This window comes from Suricata suricatta, chromosome 13, assembly GCF_006229205.1.
Source record: "Suricata suricatta isolate VVHF042 chromosome 13, meerkat_22Aug2017_6uvM2_HiC, whole genome shotgun sequence".
Taxonomy (NCBI): domain Eukaryota; kingdom Metazoa; phylum Chordata; class Mammalia; order Carnivora; family Herpestidae; genus Suricata; species Suricata suricatta.
This window is the reverse complement of record NC_043712.1, coordinates 1,927,841-1,949,367: the sequence shown is the minus strand read 5'-3', so window position 1 is coordinate 1,949,367 and position 21,527 is coordinate 1,927,841. Positions and strand designations below refer to the sequence as shown.

General features: G+C 59.9%; 1 protein-coding gene and 2 long non-coding RNA genes across 3 annotated transcripts in view; 2 read left to right on the top strand and 1 right to left on the bottom strand.

Annotated features, from left to right (window-relative positions):
• MYMK (myomaker, myoblast fusion factor) overlaps nucleotides 1-752 on the top strand; it is a 7,782-nt gene extending 7,030 nt beyond the window's left edge. Inside the window, exons 4-5 of the mRNA XM_029919534.1 lie at nucleotides 80-196; nucleotides 603-752. Of these exons, the coding sequence (XP_029775394.1) occupies nucleotides 80-196; nucleotides 603-752 (267 nt within the window). The remainder of the gene's footprint in view (nucleotides 1-79; nucleotides 197-602) is intronic.
• A 3,675-nt stretch (nucleotides 753-4,427) lies between these two features.
• Nucleotides 4,428-13,540, top strand: LOC115275795. Its single transcript, XR_003901755.1, has 3 exons — nucleotides 4,428-4,667; nucleotides 11,813-11,947; nucleotides 13,419-13,540. It is a non-coding gene; the product is annotated as an uncharacterized LOC115275795 (long non-coding RNA).
• Nucleotides 13,524-19,067, bottom strand: LOC115275797. Its single transcript, XR_003901757.1, has 3 exons — nucleotides 19,004-19,067; nucleotides 18,542-18,742; nucleotides 13,524-14,509 (listed from the first exon to the last, which is right to left on the bottom strand). It is a non-coding gene; the product is annotated as an uncharacterized LOC115275797 (long non-coding RNA).
• Between the last annotated feature and the right edge of the window lie 2,460 nt (nucleotides 19,068-21,527).

Below are 21,527 nucleotides of genomic sequence, written 5' to 3'. Positions count from 1 at the left end.
TCTCCCCGAACTCGCGGGGTGCATGCCAGGGCCGGCCCTCCTGCCGGCCCCGCCACATCACCGACCACTCCCCCCGCAGCTGCAGCGCATGAAGGAGAAGAAGGCCCTGTACCCCGACAAGAGCGTCTACACCCAGCAGATAGGCCCCGGGCTCTGTTTCGGGGCGCTGGCCCTCATGCTGCGATTCTTCTTCGAGGTATGACGCCAGGGCCTCCTCGGGGCGGCCTCCCTTTGCTGCCCTTCTGTCCCCCCAGGAGCCCCTCACCCACCACACACGCTCCAGCCCCAGCACCGGGGTGATGGCTGTCTGCACAAACCTGAGGTGAAGCTCGGGGCGCAGATGGGGCCCCTGCAGGGAGGAGGGAGGTGGGAGGGGGCGGGGAGGAGTCGCCCGCTCATTGTCCAAGGCCTGGCGAGTGGGGTTTGCTATCAGGAAAGACGGCCTGGGCTTGACACTGAAGAGAGGGTACCTGGAGGAGGCCAAGGTGGGGGGGGGGGTGGTGACGGCAGGTGCCCTGGTGAGCTGGCTGTGCAAGCAGGGGCCCGGAGGGCTGGGGGTGGGGGGGGCTGGGGCCACAGACGGATCCCCCCCGCCCCTGCAGGATTGGGATTACACCTACGTCCACAGCTCCTACCACTGCGCACTGGCCATGTCCTTCGTCCTCTTGCTGCCCAAGGTCAACAAGAAGGCCGGAAGCGCCGGGGCCCCCGCCAAGCTGAGCTGCTCCACCCTCTGCTGCACTTGTGTCTGACTCCACGCCCCGCCCCGTGCAGGCCCCTGCCCTGCCCCATCTTGAGCCTGGAGAGAGACCCCTGTCATCCCCCAGCCCCGCCTCAGAGCCCGAGAGCCCCCCAGGGGTTTGGGGAGCACCCTGCTGAGGGCTGCTCCAGAGCCCAGTTATTAGCTTTCTGTGGGGCCCAATCAGCGGCCGGAAAGAGAAGCACTCCCGCCCCGCCCCCGCCCCACCGCCCAGTCAGGACCAGCCTGTGTCCGCAGGACCCCAGAGCCGACATGTGCCCCCCCCAGCCCCCTTCGCTCCTCAGGCAGTCACAGAGGGGCTCTGCCCGTGTCCCCCTCACACTGCCTGTCTCCTCCTAGACACTGGTGTCGTCACCTCTGTCCTGTGACCTCGGGCTCTGAGCAGACCCATTCAGGAGGCGGAGGCCGGTGGGGGCCGGCTCTGTCCCTGGCCCAGGCCTGCTGGCCGTGCCTCCAGCCGGGCCCCTGAGTCAAGCCATTTCAATCGCAGCAGCGCACCGGAAGTTCCTCAGCACCTGACCTTCCTGTGTGCCAGCAGCGCGTAACCGTGGCTTTGTCCCGTTCCTAGAACAGGCCTGCACTGAAGGGGCATCACTCCACCTGCAGACAGGAGCCCGAGGGCAGGGGCCGAGGCGCCAAGGGGCCCGAGCCGGGGAGCGCGGAGCCAGGCCGAGCCACCCAGCCACCTCGCTCTGCGGCCACCCCAGGGGCCCGGCGGGAGCACCTGTGCTGGCCCTCCGGGCGGCTCCACCCTGGGCTAACGGCCAGCATGGGAAGGGGGCCTGGGCTCAGGGACGCCGGAGCGGAGGCGGGCAGTGCCCGACGGTGCCGAGGGAAGGCGGCTGGCTCCCGCCCACGGCCTGTCTGCCCTGGGCCCCGGGGGGTGGGGGGAGGGCAGGAGCAGGCCTCCCAGACTTCACCTCACAGACCTGAGCCCCCCTCCCCAGCTTCCCGAATGCTGCGGGCACATCTGTCAGGCAGGAAGTCACCTACACCGGTCAGGGGCCTGTTTCGCGTTTCCAGAGGGCGCCCGCCCAACCCAGAGGCACAGGGCGCAGTTGTGTGTCCTGGAGTCACCTCTTGCTCACCTCAGGGGGCCGGGGGAGGGAGCCGGGGACAAGGCCGGCCCCTCAGCCAGACACCCCCGGTCCATCTGCCTCCCTGACTCTCCAGAGGTCCCACGTGTGGGGCCTGGACGTCCACAGCCTGGCTCTGGCTCGGCCCCTTCCTGTCCCTACAGACTGTGGGCGACAGGGCAGCCACGGGGCTGTCCTCACGGCCCTCGGAGTCCTGGCCGGGCCCCGGGGAGCAGGCTGCAGCTGACGAAGCTTTGGGGCCATCCCCCCAGCCGGTCACGTGCCGCATGGCCTGCCCCAGCGCAGGGAGGGGCAGAGGCCGCTCCGTCAGCTTCCGGTCCGGTGGAGGGGTGTGTGCACGCACATGCACGCGCTCACACTCGCAGGTACACGGGTACACACATGCACACCTCACGTGCATCCTCACACCTTGAAGAGATACGGCGCCCAGGAAACAGCATCGTCCGGCCCGGCCTGTCTCCCGTCACCACAAGGGAGACGCCGGGCAGGAAGGGAAGGCTCTGGGGACCATGCGGGGGGCCTGTGGGCATCGCTTTGGAAACTGGCCGGCTTCTGCCAGTGGCCTTCCTCCCCACCCCCTCCCTCCCATCCCCCCTCCCCCTCCCCCACACCCAGGGAGCACCTCCCCAGCTTCCAGCTCTGTGGCAGCACTTGGAAAGTTGGAGGCAGCGGGATGCTCCCGCGCAGGGGGGAGGCGAGGGGCCTGCCAAGTGTGTAAGGGCCGCACTAACAGGCTGCTCACTGTGGCCACGCTGATTTATGAGGCTGTCTGGGAGCCCAACCAAGTCTGTAAGTCGTGGACAATTAGGAGGCCCCTCGGGGCAGATGAGGACGCTGAGAGCCGGAGGTCGGCGCCGGCCCTGGTGCCGGGGACACTGCCCTGCGGGCTGAGCGATGGCTGTGCCCGGGGTCTCAGCCCTCCCCCTGGCGGCATCTTCCTCTGCTTCGAAGCTCACTCGGACAGCGTGGGGGCTCCAGGCAAGGGCCAGGAGCAGAGTGCCCGGGAGGGGGACAGAAAGAGGAGGCCGCTGGAACCCCAGCCCTACACCTCAAGACTAAAAAGGAAGAAGTGTGCCGGTGAATCCCAGTGTCCGCGAGTGCAGGGTAATCATGCTCTAGAACCCAGCAGTCATGGCGCCCAGTGCCAGGAAGGACCCCCTTGGGCTCTGGACAGGACTCACCCCTCGGCCCAGCCCTGATGTGGGAAGCCTGAGTCCTGACTCCAGCGCAGGCCGGGAAGTGGAGCCCCGGATGAGGGCAGCCCCTTGTAGCCTGTGAGGTAGAACTTTCTTTAATGATGGGGGGGGGGCGGGGCGCCGGGCTCCCGTGGTTCAGCGTCCAACCGTGGCTCAGGTCATGATCTCGCGGTTCGTGGGTTCGAGCCCCGCATCGGGCTCTGTGCCGACAGCTCAGAGCCTGGAGCCTGCTTCCGATTCTGTGTCTCCCTCTCTCTCTGCCCCTCCCCTGCTCACACTTTGTCTCTCTCTCTCAAAAATAAATAAAACATTTAAAAATGTTTTAAAAGCCCGAACTTTAAATGATGCAGACAATGCGTCCATCCCCACGCCAACCTGGTGCCACACACAGGGCCGCAGAGCATTTGAAATGTGGTGAGTGCCACGGGGGAGCTAATTAATTTAAATTTAAGTAGCCACGTGTGTAGGGCTGCAGATAAAATACAGGACACCTGGTCACATATGAATTTCAGATAAAAAATAATGATTTAGCCCATGTATGCCTCAGGCAGTATTTGGGGCCTACTTACAGGAACACGCTTATGCCAAGATTCCCTGTGGATCTGAGATTCAAATTTGATGCAGCGTCCTGTCCCATCCCCCGGGGCGTGGCTGGCAGCCACCGCACAGGATGGCGAGTCTGCCGAAGCAGACTCCCCGGACACGCAGGCTTGGGGGTCCTGAGTGAGAGCCAGAGACCCGGGCAGAGGGGCTGCAGCGCCCAGGACACGCCCTCTCCCCTCACTGTCTCCACCCTGACCGGGGGGGGGGGCTGGGGTCACAGTGGGCTCCCTGCGCCCCGCCGCCGCGGCCTCCAGACCCTGCAGAGCAGGGAGCAGGCGCAGCGGTGCCCTGCTTGAGCACGTGTGCCCCCCACCCGGGCCCCTGCCGCCTCCTGCTTGCGCGTGTGCACACACACACACTTGCACATATACACACGCACACATATGCTCTCAGGAGCACACACACGCTCGCACACATACGGACTCACATGCACATACAGACACGCACACACGCATGCACACATACTCACATGCACATGTGTGCACACAGGCATGCGCACGTGCACACACAGACACACATGCACGCGTGAGTGCACGCATATACACACATGCACATGTGACCACGCACAGACACACGCACACACCCACACACACGGCTCAGCGGGAGGAGGAGCCGCACACACCTCCAGCGGCAAACGGCACAGGGATGAGTATTATAAACACTTACAACGCAGACAAAACAGTCGATCGCAGGGGCCCCTCCGCCGCCCCGAGCCGGGGCGGGTCCGCCCGGAGAGCCGGCGGGAAGGGGGCGTGTGGGTCTGAGAGCAGTCTGTGTGCCGGGCCTTTGTCTGCTACCCACATTTCCTGTCTCTGTTATTCTCTTCTTCAGCAAGACCATCTGAAACCCAAAACTTTTATTGCCCCTTTTAAAAAGGCTTCACAGCTCCCCATCTGCCTCACCCCTGCTGGCGGGGCTGCCACTGCAGTTGGGGAAGCGGCTGCTGCGGCAGGAATTCGCGCTGGGCTCGGCCGCAGGGTCTTGGCCCGGACCTGCAGGGAGGAGGGCCAGGTATGTGGGCAGGACCGATTCTGCAGAGTCGGCAGGAAGGGGGAGGAGGGGCTGGCTGCTGGCGAGCTGGGTGCCACCCGCGGACCCCTCATGGCTCAGTGCCTTGGGCCCGCGTCGCCCCACCTCTCCACGGGGGCTCCTCACCTCTGCCTGGGGACACTGCGGCGCTCAGGCTGGAGGGGGTGAACTGAGTCAGACGGTGGCGGCGCTGCTCTTGGGAAAGAAAAAAGAAAACACCAGAAAGAGGAAGCAGGGGTATGGGTCGGGGGGTCCGGTGCGCAGGGGAGGACGCAGGCGTGAGCTCCAGCTCTGCCTCTGTGACTTTGGGCAAGCCCCCTGTGCCCCCCCTGGGTCTCTCGGCCTCAGTTTCCTCTTTGCAAGGCGCCCACCTCACATGGGTGTTGCCGAGGTTAAATGAGGTCACTGGAAACAAGGCACTTAGCACAGTTTTGGTGAAATGGCCTTATTTTCATGGTCAGTGGTCACAGACCAGCAAGAGGACAGGGAGCAAACAAGTAAACGGCCAGGGGACCCTCACCCCGGATATGGCACCAAAGGCCCAGAAAATGAAATGCTTCAAACCAAATGTCTGTTAGGGAGCAAGAACTATGGATCAAGGAGGTAAGCAAAGGAGGCGCCGGGAAGAGGCGGCTTGAGACGGAAACTAGGAAAAGCAAAGTGGACTGAGCCGCGCACCTGCAGATCCTTGGCTCTTGAGCCTCGTCTGTGGCGGCGTCACCAGGCCACGGTTCTGAGTCTGACCGTCCTTGGGGCGCCGGTCTCCCAGGTCCTCCTGCGTCCTTCCCATCAGGGCAGCCAGAGAACTGCTGCTGCGCGGCGGGACCGTCCCTGCGCAGGCATGTGACCCGGGACAAGTGGGCCTGGGCGGGCCCCGCGAGCTCGAGGTCCGACGGTGGAGGGAGGAGGAGGCCGCCTGGGCATCACCCCCTCCCCGCTGGTCACACGTGCCTTCACAGGGACCAGGCGGCGCCCAGGCTCCCAGGGCAGAGACAGAGGGGAGCGAGGGGCCCAGGGTCAGGAAGGACCCCGCAGAGCGTGTGCCGCTCGCTGACCTGAAGGAGAAGGGAGCGGTGGTCCAGGGAGAGGGTGGAAGGTCACGTGGGGTCTGTCTGGGCACCGCAGGGGCCGTTGTAGCAGGCGGACGCAGGCACCTCTCCACACACGTAACAAACATTCATCAACAGGTGGGTGGGTCTTTCCACGTCTCGGTGAAGGCAGACTCATGGCTCCTTGGAGGGCCCACACGGGATTAATGGCTGGTCCGTAACCTCAGAAGCCTTGGCCTCGACCCCTCGCTGACCTGCGGCCAGCACCAGGAGGGAGGGGCCAAGCACTGGGAAGGCAACGCCTGCAGTGTCCGCTCCTGGGGCCGTGTGTCCTTGGACAACCCTCAGCAGCCAACATCTCCAGAGGCAGGGATCCCCGCTTCTCCAGCTGGGGCCATCCCGGGATGCAGCGCACCTCCCCCACACCCAGCACCCCCTCCCCCTCGGCTGCCAAAAAACGTGTCCTGGCTCAGAGAGGCTGGAGGAGGTGCTGGGGACCCTCGCTCCGACTGGCAAGCCGGCGCCGTGTGGTCAAGCCCCCATCTGGGTGGGGGAAGGGAAGGTGCACGTCACCACCCGTGTGCCCTGTGGAGGAGGCCCCTGGGCGCCCCTGGTGCAGGACTGCGAGACGCCCCGCCCCTGGCCACCCCGGGGTCAGGGCTGGCTGGGCTGTCCGGCCGAAGGCTGCAGGGAAGGGAGAGGCCCGCGACATCAGCCCAGCCGCCCCCTCTCCCTTCCGAGAGGCTGGGCCTCCGGTGCCTTCGCCCGGGTTTGCTTTCCTAATCGCTCGGCGAACAGGAGTCTGCTGGCTGCGGGCCCAGCCAGAGCCAGGCTATCGGGTGGCCGGGGCCACATCTGGAAGATGTTTGGCAGAGCTCCGGCCCCCTGCCCTGCAGCCACGGGCCTCGGAGCAGCAGGCGTTTATCAGCTTGGGCTCCAGGAAGCCGCCGACCTCAGACCCACAGCCCCGGCTTTTGGGGTTGGGAGGGGAGGGCTGGGGGGGAGGGGGGCAGGGGGGCGGTCCCTGGCCCCAGGCCTCCAGCCAGCTCCAGAAATCCCAGATCGGCAGAACCCAAGACAACCTCAGCCCCCCAGAGCTGTTTGCTTCCTGCAGATGTTTGGTCTTCCTTCCGGGGCCCCACGATGCCCACATCCTACAAGTGGGGTGGACGCCCCCCCATGACAGACTTTACAGCCGAGAGGGGGCTCTCGGCCCTGTGAGCGCGTCCTCAGCCTAATGCACCTCAGCCACCATGGCTGTCCCCATTGCACAGGCTGGAAGACTGAGGGGAAGCGAAGCGTCAGGGTGCCTGAGTTCTCACACTGAGGGAGCTGGGGCTCCACCCTCTTTGCTGTGGGGCTGCCAGCTCTGCGCCCTGTCCACTGTCCCTCCCGGCCCCCCTCGGCCTGCTGTGTGGTGGCACAGCGTGGTGTGCCCCGTGGACCACCCAAGCCACTGGGCACCCCGTCCTTCTGTGAGCCGGCAGCAAACTTGACCAGCTGTGCAGGGATGGCTTCCTCGCTGCCCTGAGTTCCGGGTGGGCCCCCGCCAAGCCTGGGGCATGACCAGCGGGCAGGCAGCGGCAGCAGGAAACCGCTGCATGAATTGGCAACGGAGCCTAACAGGCCGGTGGCAGAAGGAGTAAACAGCCAGTCTCCCAGGGCGCCTGGGGGCTCAGTCGGTTGAGCGTCCAACTCTTGATTTTGGCTCAGCTCATGCTTCTGTGGTTCATGAGTTCAAGCCCCGCGTCAGGCTCTGTGCTCAGCGTCTGCTTGGTTGGAGTTCTTCCTGCCTCTCTCGCTCTCAAAAATAAACTTAAAAATTTTTTTGTTTAAATAGAAGAAAAGGGCCAGCCACGAGCGTGACCGTGCCTCCCGGACACGTGGGCGCCCTGCTCGGTGCGTGCTGACTCGGGCCCCCCCACCGCCCTCTGAGAGTTGTCTGGGTTCCTCACGATGTCTTCTTTCCTAGTTTGCGGACAAGGGGGCATTTCAAGCTGTTACTGATCTCTACCGGGTGCCGAGGTCACTCTCTGGGATGCCAGTGTGTAAAACACGGGTGGGGACGGGCTCGGGGCCCCGGCGTGCGGTCCGTTTTCGTGCCCGGCCCGGCGTGTTTGCGGGCAGCTTCCTGTAGGCGTCCAGCAAGGCGAGCCCGTTGGCTTTACGAAGTAGTTGCCGGAGCCACGGACAGGGGGTCATAAAACCTCGCACTCAGGAACAAATCGCTGTTTATTTAAACGTTTATTTATGAGAGAGCGAGGGAGAGAGAGAGAGAATCCCTCACAGAGCCCGACGTGGGGCTCGAACTCACAAACCGTGAGATCATGACCTGAGCCGACGCCAGACTCTTAACCGACTGAGCCCCCCAGGGGCCCAAGGAACAAACTGCCTTTAAAACAAAGTGTGGTGGCACAAACAAGACAAATCTCCCCCTTTCCCCACACCGTGCCCCAAAATGCACTCAAAAACCCAGAAAGCGACCCGCGGAAAACACCAGAGAAAATCCTAGTGACCTTCGGTTAGACAAACGTCTTTGATAGGACAGCACAGACATGATCCATCAAAGACAGAAGTTAGTAAGCTAGATTTTATCAAAATTTAAAACTTTGGTTCTTGAGAAGACATCATTAAGAAAATCAAAAAGACAAGGCACTTGAGTGGCTCAGTCCGTTAAGCATCCGACTTCGGCTCAGGTCATGATCTCGTAGTTTGTGAGTTTGAGCCCCATGTCGGGCTCTGTGCTGACAGCTCAGAGCCTGGAGCTGCTTCGGAGTCTGTGTCTCCCTTTCTCGCTGCCCATCCCCACCCCCAAAAATAAATAAATATTTAAAAACAAAAAATTCTCCCAGTGAGTTTATTATTTCTCATAGTTCTGCCCAACTTTGCTTTCTATATCTTGAGTTGTTTGTTACTAGGGATATTCAGCATAAGAAGAGTTATGTCTTCCAATAAATCAAACTTTTTTTTTAATTTTTAAAAATGTTTTATTTATTTTTGAGAGAGAGAGAGACAGTGTGAGCAGGGGAGGGTCAGAGAGAGAGGGAGACACAGAACCTGAAGACAGGCTCCAGGCACAGAGCCTGATGCAGGGCTCAAACCCACGAACTGTGAGATTATGACCTGAGCTGAAGCCGGACACTCAGCCGACTGAGCCCCCCATGCGCCCCTAAATCAAGTTTTTTTAAAAAAATCTTTAAGCAATGGACTGCTTCTGATTGTTGTTTTGGACACAGTATATTTTTCTGATGCAAGTATAATCTTTTCTTTCTCTGGCTTAATATTTGCACAAATTTTTCATCTCTATCCTTTTGTGTCTTTATGTTTTAGATATATTTATTATAAACATAAGCTGGATTTTGTCCTTTATTTAAAGTTTGTTTATTTATTTGTTGAGAGAGAGAGAGAGAGAGCACGAGCAGGGGAGGGGCAGAGAGAGGGAGAGAGAGAATCCCAAGCAGGTTCCACGCTGTCAGCACAGAGACTCGGGGCTCAAACTCAGGAACCACAAGATTGTGACCTGAGCTGAAACCAAGAGTCAGACGCCTGAGTGAGTCCCCAGGCATCCTGGATTTAGTCCTTTCATTCCGACCAGAAGTTACTGTGTTTGAACCGTACCGCTTAGATCAGTTCTTGTCTGCTGTAACTGCCAGTGTGTTTGGATTAATTTTGATCACCTTCTTGGTCTCTTCTATTTGTTCTGCCTTGTCTCTGTTTCTTTTTCTCTCCCGCCTTGCTTCTTTTGGATTATTGGGTTTTTCATCCTGCTTTGCTCTTGATTGGTTTGGAATGCATCCACTTTGCTTCTAGTCTTTCCATGGCTGCTTTTCAACTTCTATGTGAACTTAATTCTTTTATCTTCCTCTTGAGCCTCACAGGATTTTAGAACCTCTTCTTTTCCAGTTTCTCCTGTCCTGACTTGAAGGCCACGTTACCTTGTATTTCTGCTCTGTCTTCATTTCAAGCCCACAGGACGTTGCCACCATCTGTCTTTGCTCCTATCTGCCCACCGGCACAGCCTTCTCTGAGCCCCTTCCCTTCTGCTGCTCCTTTAGAACTTCCTCAAGTACAAGTTGTCTGTGGGACAGTTTCTTGATTTCTCTTTGCCTGTGATGGCCTTGATTTTTGCCCCCTTTCACTAACATTAACTGCTAGGCTGACGGTCATTTCCTGCCTGTGTTTTGACATTATTTTTTTTAGAGCTCCCCTTGCTGCCCCTGAAGAGAAATGGAAAGGTTCTCTTCACTTTCTCTCCAACTCTCTTCCAAGTCTTCTCTGCTCCTGGTGCTCAGCACTTTCCTGTGAAGTGACGAGGTGTGGACCCCTTTCCCACCCACCTTGCTTGCCATACATTGGGCTTCTTATATTTGTGGGTGGCCGTCTTTCACGAGATCTGAAACAGTTACAGCCTTAATTCTCTTCAATCACCCCTCTCCCTCTCCGATCTCTCCTCAATATTTAAAAACCCACTTGGTGATCCGTGTACCTTCCCCCTTTATTTTTCACGCTGTTTCACATTTCCCAGATCTTTGTTCCTCGGCAGTGCGGTTTTCCTAACTTCCTTTGTCTTCTCCTCCAGTTCAATAATTCCCTCTTTGATTGTGTTCAAATCACCCTTTTGGTTTTAATTTCAAGTATCATGTTTTTTTGGGTTTTTGTTTTTTTTTTTTTTGGTTTGTTTGTTTTACTTTTTTGAGTATGCTTGTTCTTTATTAATGTATCCAAGCCCCTCTCATTTCTTCTATAAGACATGTTCATTCCGTGTGTTAGGTCTGCTATTCCTGATATGTGAACTTTTTTGCTGATCTAATTCTACTGCCTATTGTCTCTGTCAGCTTTTCCTCATGGCGCCTTGTTTCCTTGGGGTCCTAGTGAACTTTGACTCTGAACTGCTCATTGGCTGTGGAAGTTTGTGGAAATCCTCAGAGGCCTGACAGAAAGGCTGATGCCTTTGGAAAGTGCTTGCCTTTGCTTCGGCCACACAGCTGGGACTCTCCCAGTCTGAGAATCCTTTAAACCAAAACCTCTTGGTTGGGAGACACGTGAGGGAGTGTGAATCCAGGCTGCACACACCTGGGGCCAGCTTGCAATTACGAATTTCCAGAGCATTTTTCCTCCTCTCCTCCGCACCAGGGCTCCAGACGAGCCCCATTGACAGGACACCAACAGAGCAGATGGGTTTTCTAGCTCGCCTTACAGCGAAGAGAGTCCCTGGGGATCCTGTATTCACAGAGGGGAGGTGGCCTGGCCGGGCTAGGGCTTTGTCTTCTGTCCCTAGCCCCAAAGGGAGCCAAAATATGATGCTCCATTTTACCTATGGGAACAAGAAAGTTTCAAGTCCTCGTATTCAAAAAGAGAGGACAGGGGTGCCTGGGTGGCTCAGTCGGTTAAGCGTCTGACTTCCACTCAGGTCACGATCTCATGAGGCCCTGCACCCAGCTCTGTGCTGGCAGCTGCTTCCGATTCTGTTTCCCACTCTCTGGGCTCTGCCACCGCTCCTGCTTTCTCCCTCTTTCTGTCTCTATGTCTCTCTCTCTCAAACATAAATAAACATTTTTTAAAAATCAAAAAGAGAGGACTGATTGCTCTTTGCCCATTCCAACCAGTTAACACCAGAACCGGGTTCAAATTGCCCCCAAGCTACTGGTGACAACCTGCTTCAGTCAGCCAATCAGCGGCAGACGACTTGCTTCAGTCAGCCAATCAGCAGCAGACAACTTGCCAACAGCCAAATTCCTGGGACTCCCTTTCCTCAGCTCAAGACCACCAGCCCCCGAACTGCCCGCTTGATAAAGCTCTGCTCCAGGCAGCCGTGTGCTTTGCCCGGAGGTCTGTGCCTGCCGGGTACGGGTCTCTGGTTTAGCAAGAGCACATTCAGGCTTTGGTTCTGGATGTGGCTTGGTGGCTTTAGTGCCTCACGTTCCTCCTTGGGGGCCCCCTGTCCCCATCCTGGCCCGAGGATTCTGCACCCCCCAGCCAATGAAGATACCTTTCAAGGTGGCATCTTTTATTCTATCCCGAATTTGTAGCCGCTTTTCATGTTCAGAAGAACAGAAATCTGTTACCCTTATTTTATAGGTGATAGAAACAGAGGCACAAGGACATTAAATCAATGGCCAGTAAGTCGCAGACTCTGGCCTCCGTACCAGGACCATCTGACTGCAGGGTCTACGCACTTCCATCTGCCTCTGTCGGCAAATGAGTTAGTAACTGGTGAGTGTATTCTTTCGTCAAATAATGGTTGAGCTTCCTTGAGATGCCAGGCACTGCGGGGGCACCGGAGCTACGGCAGGGAGGGGGACGGGACGTCGCTGCCCACAGCAGCCCATATGCCAGCGGGAGCGGGTGTGGCAGTGAGAGAAGTCTGCAGATGACTCTGCAGAGGGCAAGGGTGGCGGTCGGAGGCTCCACGTTCCCGGAGGGACCGGCGCCCACGCTGGCCATTCCGGCTGGACCTCAAAGCTGGGACCCCTCCTGTAAGGCTGCTGGCATTTCTCTGTGGGGGACACTGGTGGCCATGAGGAGGGAGTTATGAGCCCTTCCATGGGAAGACAGGGCCTCTCCTAACTCCACAAGCCTGAGCGAAGGCGTCCCCAGGACCGGGCTGGGGACAATACCCCTGAACTTCCCACCCCACCCCGACCCAGTGCACCAGGAAGTCAGCACTTTTCCCAGAACTCTGCAAGCCAGACAGGTCTTGGCCTCTGTCCTGTGACCCCAAAGGTCATAGGTCCCCCAAAAGGGCCCTGACACCTGTGTCCCTTGCTCAGCAGAGCTGCCGGGGAGGGCTGGACTTTCTGGACGATGTCATTCAGGAAACAGCTGGGCACAGCTGTGTTGAGGACACTGTCCCGGCCTCGCCTGGAACACGGGCTCGGACACCGTTCCCAGCACGGGCCCCGCTCCAGGAGGCCAGGCCAGGGGACGGCGTGTCCCGGGGCCGGCTGGCCCCCATCCCAGCCTGACGAAGCAGTCCCCTGCCCGCCTCCAGCCTGGGGGGGAGGACATCTCTGGTCCCAAACCAAAGGAATGTGGGAGGCTTCTCCTCTGGAGGTTTCCCTGGCTGGGTGGCTTCTGTGGGGAAGGGCCCTGTGCTGGCGTCCCAATTGGTCCGAGAAGAAGCCTGAAGAGGGGTTTGTAGCTTCCGGAACCCTGCACTCTGGTTCCTGTTGCCCTACTCAGGAGCCACCCTGAGACCTGAGGACTTGGTGAAGCCTGTCCCCAGAGCCCGCACACCGGCCACCATGCCCAGAGACCCCTGTTGGTGAGCCGTCTCTACTACAGCCCCTGCCCGGTGACAGGCTGGGGCCGGGCTGCCTTTCTCCCTCGGCTCACGTCCCGCTTCCAAAGTCACACTGCTGGGCTGGCCTCGCCTGCTCTCCGGTTTCTTCTCCTGTTGCAACCCCCACCCCCAGCAAATACGTAGGGACCTGTGTGTGTGTGCGCGCACATGGGCTGTTTCCTGCACACCTAGGTGCACACCTCTGCTCCCTGACTGGTCACATCCTACACGCCCCCGCAAGACTCGGCCCTTCCCTGAACCCCTTCCTCCGTTCATCACTCCTGTACCCACAGGTGCGTCCGCACGCACAGCCCCATCCCCCTGGGCTGGTTCCTCCCCGGCAGGGTTGGCAGATGTGGAGTTTCTTGTTTGCTTCATTTTTCGTTATGTTTTACCACGCAGGCAACACACAGGTGATGATTCCGGTTTGTTCAGAGCGACCATTTAACCTTTTCAAACACGGCCCCGGTTGTGCATGAGTGTCGTAGAAGAATTCAAGCGTGCAGATGAATAAAAAGACCATTTAATCACCTGGAATCCGAAACACTTTCCCCTGACCCTGACCCGAGGCCGGCTCCCAGTGTGAACTCATTCATGCCTCCCCCGACGCCATCCCAGATCAGGCACCGGAAGTGCGGGCAGGGCAGGCCCGCGCCCACGGTCAGGGCCAGCTAGAAAGTGACAGGGCAGGCGGGGGATGCGCAGAGCCCATGGTCTGGCCGCTGTGCCCTCCGCGTGTGCACCGACGTCCATCTCCCGGCAGGCCCGGGCACTCCTCCGACCGCCTCGCTGTCTCTCTCTAGCACCTTCCTAAGCCTGGGGCCCAGTGTTCTTTCTGGAGCCTGTCTCATCCCACACAGGCAGCCCCCGCCGAGCCGGGGTGGAGGGGGGCCCGTGCGGCAGGACTGCGCGCCCCGTCTGTGGCCGGGCCCCAGGAGCCCTCCCCCGAGGCCAGGCCGCTGCTCCGCCCGGCCAGTCAGGACTGCAACTCTGCCCAAGGAAAGGCCAAGTCGGCCGCAGCTCAGCTTCCCAGCGGTCGGGGGGCCTCTGCTGCTGGTCCTCAAGTCTGCAGTTCAGACTAGAAGCCAGACCCAGGCTGTGCAGCCGCAGGGACGTAGACACACACATGGCATCAGTGCACACACGCAGGCCAGACTCCCCTCTTCTAAGCCTGACTGCTCTTCCTTGACGGGCCCTCACTCAGGCTCACACTCCAGGCACCCCTGCTGGCCACGGCCTCCTCCAAACCCAGGACCAAGCAGCCCAGTGTGTCCATCGGTCCGCCCTGCCCCGGTCCACTGAGCAGTCTTGCAGATTTTTGTGCCCCCAGCGGACCAGGAGCTCCCGCGGGGCAGGACGGGTCCGGGTCCCGCTGCCAACCTTGCACTGGAGAAGCGTCTGAGGTGTGAGTGGGCGCCGTAACACAGCCCGCCGGGACCAAGCCAGCCTGTCCCACGGCACGTGGGGTGACTTTGTAACGGCCTTTTCCTCTCCTGCGAAACAGGGAAAGATAACCCGTGTTACAGGACAGGTTCGCACAGGCTGGTGTTTCAGAAACACCGAGAAGCGACAGCTGTAGAAAAGTCTCGCTTGCCTCACCCTCCCCTAGCTCGCAGGCACCCCCAAACGTCCGCCCCCGGGGACCAGCCCCCACCGCCCTCCCCCAAGGTGCCCTCGGCCTCCCAGTCCATCAGCAAAACACAATTCAACCTCAGCGGTTTTTTGGCAGGGAGTCCAAGCGGCAGCACGGGGGCCAAAGATAAACTCGAGAGACAGGGACGGCCAGAGCCAGACTGTCACCTACACACCGCGAGCCAGGACAGAGTCCGCCATGCAACAAAATGTGACGTCGTACTTGAGCAAGGCAGCCGAGTGCTGGCCGGAGAAGGCGCTGGCTGAGGCGGGCAGGGGACGCGGACCCCGGCGCATCTGGCCACTGGTCACAGCGTGCCCTGAGGAGGGGTTGACAGCCACGGGGAGGAGGCAGCCTCACCCTGGCCTGTTCCTGTTCCCTATTGTGCCCCGAGCAGGACGTACCTGATAGAGTGGGTTGGCCGGAACCCCCAGAAGGTCCCCACGGGTGTCCACAAGGGGTGTCCGGCCACGTCTTCAGTGTGGCTCTGCTGGGGCCTGGCACTCAGGACCGGACGCCCGAGTTATGAGGGAGGATGCCAACCCGTTCACCTGCCGTCTATGTGCTGCTCTGTCCTATCTCCGGGCCGAGGGGGGCGGCTTCCCCCCGGCGCCCACAGCCCCGACCGGCTCCTGTGTCGTCCCCTCGCGGAGGACATGAGCCAGGCGGACAGGCTCCGTGGCGGTGCTTGGTCCCTGGCCACTGCCCGGCTCCCCGTGGCCTGGAGCCCCACCTCTCCACAGGCGCCCGCCAGGCTGGCTTGAGCAGGACCCCAAACCTCTAGTCAGGAAACGCGACCCTCCCTGGACACTCCTGCCTACACCTCCGGGCCAGAATTGAGTCACTTGGCCACCTAGCTGCAAGGACAGCTGGAGGACCTGTGTTTCCACCCCAGACAAAACTGGGGCCCTTTAGGAAGGGGCGGAGAAGAACAGAGACAGCAGCGTCGCCCCCCGGCCCGGCCTCTGTGGGCTGCAGAGGAAAGAAGGCTCTGGCTGCGTGACTCCCCAGGGACACCGGCGGGGAGCGGAGCGCCGCCTCTTTCCCGCACGCTCTCTACGGCAGCCCGGAGCCTCCAGGGGCCGCTTAACGGGGCCTCGCAGACCCCCCGCCGCCGCCCCTGTGGGGAGGCCACGAGCGCACATTCACACACACACTCACATGGACACACACATGTCTGTGCACATGTACATACACACGTGCACCCATGGATATTTGTACATGCACACATGCACACGTGCACAGACATGCCTACGTGCATGCATGTCGCACATGCACATGGTCATGGCATCCAAGCACATGTGTACCCCTGCAAGTGGAGGTGTATAGATGCAGATGCACACTCACACACACACAGCATGTGTACATGTATATGCACACTTGCACATACAAGTGTGAGTACACGCACACGCACATTTGTGCACACACGTGTACTGCAACATGTGCACACGCACTGCACACTCACACGCACGCATTTGTGGGCACTCATAGGCACACAACACATGCACACAGGTGTGCACATGTGTGTGCACACTTAGAGGCATGTGTGCACCCATAATCACACTTGCACATGCATACATAGCATGTGTGTGCATATGCACACTTGCACACATACACATGGGGTGTGTGGGCACACTTTCACATGCATACAGCATGTGTACACGCATATGCACTCACACACGGTGTGTGTACACACATATGCACATATACACACAGGCCTGTGTATATGTATGTGCACTCACACACAGCGTGTGTACACGCATTTGCCGCTCAAACACATACACAAACATGTGCACCTGCCTGCACACTCACACACATACACACAGCGTGTGTGTACACACATATGCACATATACACACAGGCCTGTGTACATGCATGTGCACTCACACACAGCGTGTGGACATGCATATGCACGCCCACACACATACACACGAGCGTGTGCACCCACCTGCACACTCGCACACATACACACCGCGTGTGTGTACGCACACACGCACGGAAGCTGCCTGCCCCAGCAGCTCTGACAGCCTGCTCGGGAGCGGTGGCCAGCCCCGCGCCAGGACTCCTGCGGCCCACTCCAGGCCCCAGGCCCTTCCTGTCACCCTTTGCGATGTTCAAACCACCCAAAGCACATCTTTCCCTAACCTCGGGCATCTGGCTGCCTGGTATCACTGGAAGGGGTGGGGGCGGGCGGGGAGGCACGAAAAGCCCCGAGTGGGACCGCAGCGATCACAGGGCGAGTCACTGAGCACTGTTTTCCTTGCAGGTGCAGTTTCCTGAGCGCCCGCCCCTCCCACACGCTGGGCCGGCAGGACGCAGGTGGGGGGGGAGGGGCCGGGGAGGCGGGGCAGAGGAGGGCAGTCTCAGAGTCGCTGTGCCTCCTTTCCCGGCAGCACGCGGGGCGGTGGGGGGAGGGGGGGCAGCTGACAATCAGAGCTCCTGAGAGCCCCCCCCCCCCGACGTGCAGCTGACCAGCCCAGCCACAGGCCTTTGCTCTCACCGCACTGGGCTGCCCACCCCCACTTTTCAAGAGGTCCCTCCAGACCACCAGGATCCGCCTCAACAGCGCTCCACCCCAGAAAGTCTCTGAGGCTCAGAGCCCCCACCCACCCCGCACCTGCCCTCTCCACTGGGCTGAACCCACGCAGCGGCGGGACCGGAGGGAGCCTGCCGCCCCCCTGCACGCCAGCTGGGACACATGGGCGCGCGTTGACCCTGGGAAGCTGGAGGAGCGAGGAGAAGCGTCGTTCCTGGAGCGGAAGCGTGGCTGGGGCACGCCGCAGAGGCCTTCCCTTCCCGGGGAGGGGGGGGCAGCCCCCCTGAGCTCTGGGCGCCCCCGGCCACCTTCCCCTGCCCGGCACATGGTGTCTTGATAAGTATTTGTTCAATGAGGCTAGAGGAGGCCTGGTGCCTCCCGGTCCTCACCTGAAGGTCCCACGCCCCTCCCACCCTCAGCGACGCGTGCCTTCCCTTGTCAAGGTCCAGGACAGAGCCACCGTGGGGCAGCAAGACGCCGGTGACCCTGGGCAGTGACCCATCACCACCGCCCCATCCCACCTGCCCCTCTACATAAATTCTCTCCCACCCCCTCCATCCCCTTCCTGCGGATATATTTTAGGTAAAGTAATAGATACAGAAATGAAAGGGACGAAGATAAATAGCAAATTGTAAGAGAAGTTCTCTCCAAGTAACAGGATGTGTGCTTCCCATAATCTCAAAGTTTTCTAGTTTGAGGAATACAACACCTTCACCTCCTCTGCCCTGAGGACCCCTAAAGGGATTGCACAGCAGATGATGCAATTCCTACTTCAGCCACTAGGTGGCAGGCCACGCCCACATCCACCGTCACAACCGCTCATGGACGGAGCCTGGGCTGGAAGCTTTTTGCCGACTCACTTTGATTTCATTCCACAAATAACCAGGGGTGATCTGGCTTTATTTGCAGCAGCCAGGATGGTCGTGCAAATATGAGGAGCCCGGCCCCGGGGCAAACCTGCATGAGGTGTGTGTGAGCGCCATCCGGCACAGCACTTTCTGGTGCCCCGGGCTCTTAGCCCGCCAACCGCAGCCACCCGGAGACACGAGGCTCCATGAGGCTCCAGTAGTAACACTGGACAGCAGAGGCCAGGACTCATTGGGGTTTCTGCCCTCCAGTGAGGGGACCTTGGGGACCTCCTGGAGTGCCATGGGGACTGCCATAGACAGAGGCCACAGGTTTTGGCCCAAGGCCCCACACTCTCTTACCTCAACCCTCCCACCTCTGCAAACCTCTCTCCCCTCCCCCACTTCGCCCCATCCCTGGCTCTGCTCCTGGGGCACTGCCCCTGACTTTCCCCAGGCCCAGCCAACAGATACCACACCCTCTGCCTCAGAAGCCATAGCAGCGGCCGACCTGGAGGGGCCTGTGTCACATCAGCCAAGTCAAGAGCAGGAGGAACAGCAGCACCAGGGCCACAGCCAGGGTCACAGAGGGCACCAGGTCTGAGTCCTCGGGACCAAGGATGGCATCACCAAGGGCATGGTGGAGGGCAGCAGGAGCGCCAGACAGCTGGGTGTCCGCGACCTTCTCCCTGCGGGGCCCTGGCCGGCCCATCTGCGGGAAGAAGGACATGAGGGACAGGGTCTCCTCTGGGAAGGTCCCCTCTCTGCCTGCCCATCCCATCCCTCTCCCTTGGGAGGCCCTCCACACACAGCAGGTGACCAGAGGTCCCCGAGGTGACCCTAGGCAGTGACTCCCTGAGCCTCAGTTTACTCCACTGTAAAACGGGGATGGCAGAGGCCACCAGGGAGGACAGGAACCAGATGAGACCGTAGCTCCTGGCTTACTGGCAGGCATCTCCTCCCTCCCCCTTACCTTCTCTCTTGAGGTGGCCGAGGCTGGAAAGTCAGCGCCACAGCCCCCCAGACCTTTGTCCTTGTGCCAGGCAATCTGGAATGCAGCTCAGCCAGTTTCTGGGGCACGTGGAGCCCGAGGACTTGGACTCGTCTGGAGGGAACTTTGTCAAAGTGCAGGAGAAATTCCATCAAGGCCTGCCAGCCGCCTCTGCCCACACAGCGGCCAGGGAGGTGGGCACCCGGTTACATCCATCTTACAGTTGAGGAAAGCCAGGCTCAGAGAAGGAAGGGGCTCCCTGGAGCAGGGCTCCCGAGAAGCCCCAGAGGTTGGCAGAGGCGGTCAGAGCAGCCTGGGGCCTGGACTTCAGGCTCTTCCTCTGCGCAAGGGCAGACTGTGCACCTGCTTGTTTGCTAAGCCCCAGTGCCCGGGGTCAGCCAGGGATGGAGACAGTCCAGGAGTTGGAGGGGGTCTCTGCCCAGCCCCTCCCCAACCCCGGCAGTTCTGCAGGACGTTTACCTTCTGCCCAGGGTGGTGAGTGGCTCCCACACCCTCAGCTGCCATGCTCCCCAGTGCAGGCGCTGACCAGTGGCAGCTTGAGTGGGTCAGCTAGGACCCCTTCCTCTACAGCACCCACCCACCTCGGGGCCTCAGGGAGGCACTGGAGCTGGGGGGCGGGGAAATGAGGGACCCAGCTCCTGCTGTGGGTGTGTCTAGGCCAAAGAAAGGAAGCTGAACGGTGCTCCCACGCCCAGACCAGCGATCTCTGCTCCTTCAGAGCGGACACTTCCCTGATGGGGGCTGGGAGAGGCTAAGGAGGAGGGGAGGGCTCTGAGTTCAAATCAACCAGGACCTCTTGGCACCACTATGTGCACGTGCTGTGCCAAGCACGGGGGGTGGGGGGGACAGGGGACAGGAGGAGAGCCCCTCCGTGTCCCAGAGGCCAGGTCCCCAAGCAGCCATCTAGGGCAGACCCAGGTGGCAGGAGAGAAGGCCCAAGTCACCCAGTGAGGGGGATGGTAGTTAAAAGAGGTCCGAGGACCAGAGAAACATCCTTGGTGGAAGAAATCATCCTTTAAAGATGAAGATGGTCATTGAATCACTAATTTTAAAAGCAGTCATGTTTGAAATTGCCGTAAGGCCCATGACAGAAGATTCCTGAACAAACCCAGGTTATATGTCAATTGTTAAAATATGGTCACAAGGCTTGTGCAACATCAGTGATGAAAGTCACCGTTTATTGGGTGCTGGATCCAAAGCCTATGTCCTTTACGGCAAGAAAATGCTGGAAATGCGGTGTCAAGCGGTCCCCCGAGGAATGCTGGGAACACTGGGAAGACAGGGCACCAGAGACACCAGGGTGGTGGTGAAACCAGCTTCCCTAAGCCTGTTTTGCCTGTGGGTCTACTAGTTGGATTTCCATAGTAAAAGGGAATATCATGTATTTTTTTAAACGTTTATCTATTTATTTTTGAGAGAGAGCGAGCATTTGTGTGCAAGCAGAAGAGACGCAGAGAGAATCCCAAGCAGGCTCCGCTCTGTCAGCACAGAGCCCAACATGGGGCTCAATGCCACAAACCAGATGTGAGATGGAGACCTGAGCCAGAATCAAGTCCTACGCTTACCCGACTGAGCAGCCCAGGCACCCCTGTAGAATGCCTTTTTCAAACAACTTACTGTCTTAACAGCTGGAACTTGGAAATAACCTCGATGTTCCACAACAAAGGGGCGGCTGAGGCATACATGTGGCATGTCCATGCCGCAGAATGGGGCGGGACCCAGCCCCTCCCTGGAGAAGTCCACCGGGCAGCGCACACCAGTGACTGTGCTATTGTTTGAGGGTCAGCTTCCTGGGGATTTTCAGTTTCTGCTTTTCTTATCTTTTAATTTTACCTTATTACCTGGATGATTCTCAACAAGCCCAACTTATTCCTGCAATCAAAACAGACCAGAAACAGGGAACGTGCAAGTCTCTGTCTCTCTTCTCCGGGCTTTCACCCCCCACACCCTCTGGCTGTCCAGGATGCGGTGCTGGTCACTCGTCAGCCCGACTGCACCTCCTCCCTGGAGGGGGGGACGCAGGGCCAGCGGTGACTCAGGACGCGATGTAGCAGGGAGGGAGTCCCCCGAAGGCGGAGCAAAGGAGACAAGTGTTCTTCGTGTGACCTTGGCGAGGCGCTGTGCCTCTCTGGGCTTGCTTCCCCTGGCCTGAGGGTAGGCCGCAGTCCGCGCCCCAGCGCCGGTGTCCCGCTCAGACCCGCACGTGGACACGGACGAAGCCGCAGGGGCTCTGCCTCCAGGCCACGCAAGCCTGTCTGGAGTCTCTTCCTCCCGCGCGCGGGGTACCCCTCCTCAGGCCAGCCCAGGGGCTCCCGCTAGAAGCCCAGCCACGCCCCACACCCCCAGGCTGAGCTCCGCACCCCAGTCTGCGCCCCGCCCCCAGGCCCGCGCGGCTGGAAACCCCCCACGGAGCCCCGCCCCCGGGCTCCAGCCCGGAGAAAGCCCGGCTGACCCCGCACCCCGCCCGCGCCCCGCCCCCGGGCCG